General features: G+C 54.9%; 1 protein-coding gene across 1 annotated transcript; it reads right to left on the bottom strand.

Annotated features, from left to right (window-relative positions):
• Positions 1 to 3128: 3128 nt before the first annotated feature.
• Positions 3129 to 6494, bottom strand: BTG2 (BTG anti-proliferation factor 2). The gene is made up of 2 exons (XM_077190536.1): positions 6263 to 6494; positions 3129 to 3746 (listed from the first exon to the last, which is right to left on the bottom strand). The coding sequence occupies exons 1-2, from the start codon at positions 6420 to 6422 to the stop codon at positions 3409 to 3411; spliced, it is 498 nt and encodes a 165-aa protein (XP_077046651.1). The 5' UTR covers positions 6423 to 6494; the 3' UTR covers positions 3129 to 3408.
• Between the last annotated feature and the right edge of the window lie 2734 nt (positions 6495 to 9228).

Below are 9228 nucleotides of genomic sequence, written 5' to 3'. Positions count from 1 at the left end.
TAAATTTGGGATTTAAAGGTGAAATCCTAAAAAAAAAAACCTTTTAAGGTGTTTGTAGTGCTCATTCCCAGCATCAAATGGGGTTTAGGATTTTCAGGTGCCACTAAATTTGGGATTTAAAGGTGAAATCCTAAAGAAAATCCATTTAAAGGTTCTCAGAGGTGTTTGTAGCTCCTTCCCAGCATCACGGTGGGGTTTAGGATCTTTAGGTGCCACTAAATTTGGGATTTAGAAGGGTTTTCTTTAGGATTTCACATTTAAGGGTTTCTCAGAGGTGTTTGCAGCTCCTTCCCAGCACCAAGTGGGGTTTAGGGCCTTTAGCTCCCACTAAATTCAGAGATTAAAGGCCAAATCCTAAAGAAAACCCTTTAAAGGTTCTCAGAAGTGTTTGTAGCTCCTTCCCAAATCAAGGTGAGTTTTAGGGCCTTTAGCTGCCAATAAATTTGGGGTTTCAAGGCCAAATCCCAAAAACCACCCGGGCAGAGCCTCCCTGAATGCCAAAGGATTGGGCAGAGCAGGAATTTTAAATTGTGTAAAAGGTTCTGTACCAAAGAGAGGGGACCCAAATCCCTTTTCCAAGGGGGGCAGGGAAGAGCTGTGGCTTCAAACAGCAACATCAGGACCCCAAAACACCCACAGGGAGCACGGAGAGCCCCCCAAAAATCCAGATTTGGGGAGAAAAGGCAGCAAAAAGGGGGTGCCACACATCAACCTGTGCAGGATGAGGAGAGATTAAAGGCCAAATCCTAAAGAAAACCCTTTAAAGGTTCTCAGAAGTGTTTGTAGCTCCTTCCCAAATCAAGGTGAGTTTTAGGGCCTTTAGCTGCCACTAAATTTGGGGTTTCAAGGCCAAATCCCAAAAACCACCCGGGCAGAGCCTCCCTGAATGCCAAAGGATTGGGCAGAGCAGGAATTTTAAATTGTGTAAAAGGTTCTGTACCAAAGAGAGGGGACCCAAATCCCTTTTCCAAGGGGGGCAGGGAAGAGCTGTGGCTTCAAACAGCAACATCAGGACCCCAAAACACCCACAGGGAGCAGGGAGAGCCCCCCAAAAATCCAGATTTGGGGAGAAAAGGCAGCAAAAAGGGGGTGCCACACATCAACCCCTGCAGGATGAGGACACAAGGAGGAGGTGGCAGCGTCAGGATGGGGACACAAGGACACAGAGGGGACACAGAGAGGCCACCAGGGCAGGGCTGGGCCCCTGGGAGCAGAAAATCCACAGGTGCAGGGTGGTGGCAGCAGCAGGAATGTCCCCTCAGTGCCACCAGGGTCACCCTGGGGACACTCCCAGGTGTCTCTGCCTTGCTCCACGGCCCAGGTGAGCCCTTCCAGGGGCTGGGACAGGGCAGGGCAGAGCTGCAGCACGTCCAGGAGGGTGACCCCAATGTCCCCAATGTCACCCAATGGGGCAGAGCAGGGCTGCAGCACATCCAGCAGGGTGACCCCAATTTCACCCAACAGGGCAGAGCTGCAGCACGTCCAGGAGGGTGACCCCAATGTCCCCAATGTCCCCAACAGGGCAGAGCTGCAGCACATCCAGCAGAGTGACCCCAATGTCCCCAACAGGGCAGAGCTGCAGCACGTCCAGGAAAAGTGACCCCAATGTCCCCAATGTCACCCAATGGGGCAGAGCTGCAGCACGTCCAGGAGGGTCACCCCAATGTCCCCAATGTCCCCAATAGGGCAGGGCAGAGCTGCAGCACATCCAGCAGGGCCACTCCAATGTCCCCAGCCCCGAGGTGACACCAGGCCCCAAATCTCCACCTGGAGGTGCAGCAGCAAAGGTGACAACAGGGCAGTGACAAGGTGACAATGCAGCCACACTGCCCAAACTGGCTTCACCCCCTCATCCCAAGGTGAGCAAAGCCAGCCCCAAAATCATCATCCAACACTAAATTAGGCAGATTTCAGCTTCACAATAATAATTAAAAAAAGAGAAACTCACAAGCTTGCAACAGCTTTAGAAAAGGCACCTGGTCTGGGGTGGGGACAGCAGCAGGAATGTCCCCTCAGTGCCACCAGGGTCACCCTGGGGACGCTCCCAGGTGTCTCTGCCTTGCTCCACGGCCCAGGTGAGCCCTTCCAGGGGCTGGGACAGGGCAGGGCAGAGCTGCAGCACGTCCAGGAGGGTGACCCCAATGTCCCCAATGTCCCCAACAGGGCAGAGCTGCAGCACATCCAGCAGGGTGACCCCAATGTCACCCAACAGGGCAGGGCTGCAGCACATCCAGCAGGGCCACTCCAATGTCCCCAGCCCTGAGGTGACACCAAATCCAGGCCCCAAATCTCCACCTGGAGATGCAACAGCAGAGGTGACAACAAGCAGGGTGGTGACAAGGTGACAATGCAGCCACACTGCCCAAACTGGCCTCACCCCCTCATCCCAAGGTGAGCAAAGCCAGCCCCAAAATCATCATCCAACACTGAATTAGGCAGATTTCAGCTTCACAATAATAATTTAAAAAAGAGAAGCTCACAAGCTTGCAACAGCTTTAGAAAAGGCACCTGGTCTGGGGTGGTGGCAGCAGCAGGAATGTCCCCTCAGTGCCACCAGGGTCACCCTGGGGACACTCCCTGGTGTCTCTGCCTTGTTCCACATCCCAGGTGAGCCCTTCCAGGGGCTGGGACAGGGCAGGGCAGAGCTGCAGCACGTCCAGGAGGGTGACCCCAATGTCCCCAATGTCACCCAATGGGGCAGAGCTGCAGCACGTCCAGGAGGGTGACCCCAATGTCCCCAATAGGGCAGGGCTGCAGCATATCCAGGAGGGTGACCCCAATGTCCCCAATGTCCCCAATAGGGCAGAGCTGCAGCACGTCCAGGAGGGTGACCCCAATGTCCCCCAACAAGGGCAGGGGCAGAGCTGCAGCACATCCAGCAGGGCCACCCCAATGTCCCCAGCCCCGAGGTGACACCAGGCCCCAAATCTCCACCTGGAGGTGCAGCAGCAGCGGTGACAACAGGGCGGTGACAAGGTGACAATGCAGCCACACTGCCCAAACTGGCCTCACTCCCTGATCCCCAGGTGAGCAAATCCAGCCCCAAATTCATCATCAGGCAGGTTTCAGCTTCACAATAACAACGATAATAATACAAAAAAAAGAGAAACTCACAAGCTTGCACCAGCTTTAGAAAAGGCACCTGGGGCGTCGCCTCGGCTCAGAGCGGCGCCCGAAATTTTAATTTTGGATTTTCTGGAGGTTTTTTTTAAAAAATATAAATAGCTCTTCATCTTAAAAATAGATCCTCAGCTTGAGGTATTACAGTAGCCTGTGTCTTGGCAGTGTAAGGACAAGGAGGAGAAAAAAAAAAATTTTTTTTTTTCTTTTTGTCGTGTTTTGTGGGGTTTTTTTTTTTTGTTTGTTTTTTTTTCTTTTTATGGGTTTTTTTTTTCTTTTTTTTTTTTTTCAACTGGAGACAGTCATGATGTAGTTTTTGGAAGGGCTGCTACGGCCCAGCATCATCTGGTTCTTGCAGGTGAGCATCCCTCCGTAGGGGCTGGGGGGTTTGGAGGCCTGGTAGAGGACGCAGATGGAGCCGTCCTCGCCGATCCTGTAGGAGACCTCGTAGGGATCCACCCAGAGCGTGAGCTCACGGGGCAGCAGCTGCAAGAGCTGGGGCACTGCCAGCCCCCCCTGCCCCGCTGCACGGCTCAGCAGAGGGTCCATCCTCTGGTTGATGCGGATGCAGCGGTAGCCGGAGCCTTTGGAGGGTTTCTCGGGGAACCAGTGGTGTCTGTAGTGCTCTGGGGAGGGAAAAACAGCTGTGAGCAGGGATATTCCAAAAGGAGGTGGGGTTTAGAGCCTTTAGCTGCCACTAAATTTGGGGGTTAAAGGCCAAATCCTAAAGAAAACCCTTTTTTTTTAATTGCGTTTATAGTGCTCTGGGGAGGGAAGAAGAGATGTGAGAAAGGATATCCCGAAAGGAGGTGGGGTTTAGGGCACTTGGAGACCGCTAAGTTTGGGGTTTGAAGGCCAAATCCTAAAGAAAACCCTTTTTTTTTCAGTGGTGTTTGTAGTGCTTTGGGGAGGAAAAACAGCTGTGAGCAGGGATATTCCAAAAGGAGGTGGGGTTTAGCTGCCACTAAATTTGGGGGTTAAAGGCCAAATCCTAAAGAAAACCCTTTTTACTCAATGATGTCTGTAGTGCTCTGGGGAGGGAAAAAGAGATGTGAGAAAGGACAACCCAAAAGTAGGTGGGGTTTAGGGCACTTGGATACCACTAAATTTGGGGTTTAAAGGCCAAATCCTAAAGGAGACCCTTTTTTTTAAATTGCGTTTGTAGTGCTCTACGGAGGGAAAAAGAGATGTGAGAAAGGGTGTCCCAAAAGGAGGTGGGGTTTAGGGCATTTGGATACCGCTAAATTTGGGATTTAAAGGTGAAATCCTAAACAAAACCTTTTCTTTTCAGGGGTGTTTGTAGTGCTCTGGGGAGGGAAAAACAGCTGTGAGCAGGGATATTCCAAAAGTAGATGGGGTTTAGAGCCTTTAGCTGCCACTAAATTTGGGGTTTAAAGGCCAAATCCTAAAGAAACCCCTTTTTTCTCAGTGGTGTTTTTAGTGCTCTGGGAGATGACCAGGGGTGTCCCACAGGCAGGTGGGGTTTAGGGCCTTTAGCCACCACTAAATTTGGGGTTTAGAGGCCAAATCCTAAAGAAAGCCCTTTGAAGGGTTTTGCAGTGGTGTCTGCAGTGCTCCTTCCCATCAGGCAGGTGGGGTTTAGAGCCCTTATTTCACCTTTAAACCCTTAAATTCAGGGTTTGAAGGTGAAATCCTAAAGAAGATCCTTTGAGGGGTTTCTCAGGGAACCAGCACTGTTTGTAGTGCTCCTTCCCAGCAGGCAGGTGGGGTTTAGAGCCCTCAGATACCCACAAATTCAGGGTTTGAAGGTGAAATCCTAAAGAAGATCCTTTGAAGGGTTTCTCAGGGAACCAGCGCTGTTTGTAGTGCTCCTTCCCAGCAGGCAGGTGGGGTTTAGAGCCTTTAGCTCTCGCTAAATTCAGGGTTTAGAAGCCAAATCCCAACAAACACCCGGGCAGAGCCTCCCTGAACGCTGGGAGCACAAAAGGAACCGGGCAGAGCAGGAATTAAACCGGGCCAAAAGCTCTGTACCCAAAGTTTGGTACCCAAATCCCTTTTCCAAGGGGGGGGGGCAGGGATAGAGAAGCACCCCCAGCCCTCTGCCCACCCCAAATGCTTCTCTTCCATCCCAAAAAGCCCCGCAGGACAATGCCAGGGGCTGGGGGGTGCTGGGGGCAGATAGGGCACCCCAAAGCTGCCCCATCCCACAGCTCAGCCCTGTGCTGCCCCTTATCACAGCCCGGCCACCCCTCCCGGGGCTGATAACAGCCCTGGCTGGAGGGAGGGACCCCCGCACCGCCCAGGGAGTGCCAGGGGCGGTGACAGCGGCACGGGCACGGCAGGGACCGGGAACCAGCGGGGGCATCACCGGGAGCAGCTGTGGGGTCTGCACCGCCCCGCAAGGGACAGCCGGACACAAAGGGACAAAGGGACACAAAGGGACAGACGGCAGCGAGAATGGCACGGGACAGCCCCGAGGGGACACCCGGTCCTGGAGAGGACAGAGGAGGGGACATCGGGTCCTGGAAGGAACACGGGGGGAGTCCCCGACGGGACACCCGGGCCCGGAGGGGACACGGAAAGGACTTGGGAGGGGACAGCAGGTCCCGGGAGCGACACGGAGGAGACACCGAGGGCGCCCCGGAGGGCATCCCCAAGGGGACAGCAGGTCCCGGGAGCGACACGGGAAGGGACATCAGGTGCTGGAAGGAACACGGGAGGCACCCCGGAGGGGACACCAGGTCCTGGAGAGGACATAGGAGGGGACACCAGGTCGCAGAAGGGACACGGGGAGCACTCGGGAGGGGACACCACGTCTCGGGAGCGACACGAGAGGGGACATCAGGTTTCAGAAGGAACACGGAGGGCACCCCGGAGGGAGTGGAGAGGACACGGGGGCCACTCGGGAGGGGACACCCAGTCCCGGGACCAAGACGGGAGGGACACCAGGTCCTCGGAGCAACAACGGGGGACAGTCAGTAGGGACAGCAGCTCCTGGAAAGAGCACAGAGGGCACGCGAAAGGGACACCAGGTCCTCGCAGCACCATGGGGGGCACTCGAAGGGCCGCCAGGTCCTGAAAGGAGCACAGAGGGGGCACTCCAGTGTGCCCCCGGCCCCGAGGGCCACCAGAAGAGCCCGGCCACCAGCGGGCTCTGTCACCGCCCTCGCCCCGAGCTCACCTGTGAGCGCCTCCCGCAGCGCCCCGCTGAAGACCTGTAGCTGCTGCTCGCTGACGCAGCCCCGCGTCCGCAGCAGGCCGGACACGAAGCCCACGGCGGCGGCGATCTCGGGCACCATGTCGGCCCGGGGGCCGCGGCGCTGGCTGTGGCGGTGGCTCATCCCGGCGGGGACGCGGCGACACCCGCGACCTTCTTCTCGACGGCTCCGCGGCGCTCGGACTGGCGGCCGCTGGCACAGCGCACGGTTTATATAGGGCGGCTCGCGCGTGACGTCACGGCGCGGCCGCGTCGTTCCATTGGCCGCGCCGCATGCAAATGAGGGAATGCAAATGAGCGGCATGGTAATAGCGGCTGAGCTCAGCGCCGTGACGTCACAGCGCGAGGGGGTGGAGGGGGGGGGGCGGTTACCGGGGGAGGATCGGGGGGACCTGGGGGGGGGACAGGGACAGGGACAGGACTGGGACAGAGGGACAGGAACACAGGGACAGGACAGGGACACAAGGACAGAGGGACAGGACCGGGACACAGAGACAGGACAGGGACAGAGGGACAGGAACACAGGGACAGGACAGGGACACAAGGACAGAGGGACAGGACAGGGACACAGAGACAGGACAGGGACAGAGGGACAGGACAGGGACAGAGGGACAGGGACAGGAACACAGGGACAGGACAGGGACACAAGGACAGAGGGACAGGACGGGGACAGAGGGGCACAGGGATAGGGACAGAGGGACAGGGATAGGGACACAGGGACAGAGGGACAGAGTGACAGAGGAATAGGCACAGGGACAGAGGGACAGGACAGGGACACAGGGACATAGGGATAGAGGGACAGGGACACAGGGATAAAGACACAGGGACACAGGAGGAGATGAGGGGTGACAGTGCCACCCCCTGAACCCCCCGAACCTTCTGAACCTCCTGAAGAATGTTCCAGGTGTCCCTTGGAGGACATGAGAGGTGACAGTGCCACCCCCTGAACCTCCTGAACCTTCTGAAGAAGGTTCCAGGTGTCCCTGCAGAACACAAGAGGTGACAGTGCCACCCCCACCCCACCTGAGGAGGTGGCAGGGGACACCTGGGACCTCCCAGCCCCACTGCAGGCTGGAGGAAGAACGGGATGCAGGAGGAGGTGGCACCAGGGCCGTGTCCCACTCCAGGAACCGGCCAGGACAAGCCAGGGCAGGCAGGGCTGGAGCAGCACACGGAGCCTCCAGGTGCTGCCAGCCAGCCCAGAGGGAGGGAGAGGAGAAACCCTGATGCTGTGGGAGATGCAGGAGCACCTGGAAGCCACCACAAGCCCAGAGAGCTCCTGCTGAAACTGGCCCCGAGCAAGAGAGTGGTGGGAGGGTGAGCTCTGGGCTTTGATCATCCATGGGAGAGCTCCTATGGAGGCAGGGCTGGGATCTCGGGTGGATATTCCCCACCAGAGCTCCAGGATGGTTCCAAACCAACCTCCCCCAGTTCCAAACCAACCTCCCCCAGTTCCAAACCAACCCTGAGGTCCTGGGGGAGGACCTGAAGCCACAGCTCTGCTCTGATGGGCAGGAAAACGCCCTCTGCTCCCCAGGTGCTCACCTGGCATCTCCAGATCAACGTGGGGTGGGAACTGGCACGGTGGGGTGGGAGGTTTGTAGTGGGGTTTGTTGTTTGAGGTGGAGTTGTGAGACTGGATCAGGTTGTTTAGGGTTTTGCCTGGTTGGGTTTTGTGGATTTTTAAGGTTGGAGGTTGTAGGGTTTTTTGGGGGAATGGTTGTTTTAGAGATAGAAAAGGTTTCCTTACATTCAGTCTCAATCTCTTATTTTTCATTTGTGTTTTTGGTTTTATTACTGTGTGTGACAGAAGGGTTTGGTTTTATTTTGTTAAACTCTTCATGGGTGTCCAGAAGTTTATTTTAGATATTTTCAACAGAAGTGCTGGGAGCAGCTGGGATGAGGAATCCCTCTGGAAAATTATCCTGGGATTGCTGACCCTTTTCTGTCCCACTAGAAAATTATCCTGGATTACTGATCCTTGGGGCCCTGTCCCTCTGGAAAATTATCCTGGACTTGCTGACCCTTTCCTGTCCCTCTGGAAAATTATCCTGGACTTTCTGTCCCTCTGGAAAATTATCCTGAGCAAGGGACAGCATCACCCACTTGTACCCCTAAAAGTGGGGATGGCCTGAAGTTTTCCAGCACCTCCATGTCTCAAAATTCCCAGTATTTCCCAGGATTCTGGGCTGTAATAGGATTTTTTTGAGGTCTTTTGCTTGCAGCCTGCAGCTGGTTTTATTCCTGCTCTGGTTTTATTCCTGCTCTGATTTTATTCCTGCTCTGGTTTTATTCCTGCTCTGCACGAGGGATTTCCCACCCAGGGCTGTGAACAGGAACTGGGAATGAGACAGGAATAAGGGGAAGGAAAATGGAAATTTGGAAATTATTGAAAAGGGAAATTCAGAGCTCCTGACCCCATTTCGTGCCCAGGGCAGGCTCAGGTTTGAGAGCAGACACAGCCAAGGGTCCCCAAATCCTCCCCTCCCCATCTGCCACCCCATTCATGCCCAGAGCAGAAAAAATCAGGCAAATCTCTCACCACAAACCAGATTTGCCTTTGTAAGCTTTGAAATAAACCCAAGGATTAAAGTCTGAGGACTGGGGGTTTTTTTCCTATTTTTTTTTCCTATTTATTTTTTCCTTTTTTTCCCTGAAGTCAGCACCACAAATGAGAGAGGCCTGGGAGAGCCCAGCACAGGCTGCAGGCGTTTGGATATTTTGGATATTCCAGAGGCCCCTGGAAGAGGCTGGATAAACATCCAGAGCTCTGAACACACCTGGGCACGTGGATCAGCGGGAAAAATTGGGAATCGAGCAAAAAAATGTGAATCCAGCAAAACCATCCTGGTGGGAATCATCCCCCATGTGCAAAAACGGCCAGAAAAACCAAATTTAATAATGTGAAAATAATTAATTAAAAATTAAAT

The sequence above is a fragment of the Agelaius phoeniceus genome, chromosome 25 (assembly GCF_051311805.1).
Source record: "Agelaius phoeniceus isolate bAgePho1 chromosome 25, bAgePho1.hap1, whole genome shotgun sequence".
Classification (NCBI taxonomy): domain Eukaryota; kingdom Metazoa; phylum Chordata; class Aves; order Passeriformes; family Icteridae; genus Agelaius; species Agelaius phoeniceus.
Note: the sequence above shows the minus strand (reverse complement) of the source record. Positions and strands in the feature narration are given on the sequence as shown.

Excerpts from the sequence above, each read along its gene's own strand:
- BTG2 (XM_077190536.1), bottom strand. The coding sequence starts at position 6,422 with ATGAGCCACCGCCACAGCCAGCGCCGCGGCCCCCGGGCCGACATGGTG. Across the intron at positions 3,747-6,262 it reads GCTGCGGGAGGCGCTCACAG|AGCACTACAGACACCACTGG; the intron begins GTGAGCTCGGGG and ends TTCCCTCCCCAG.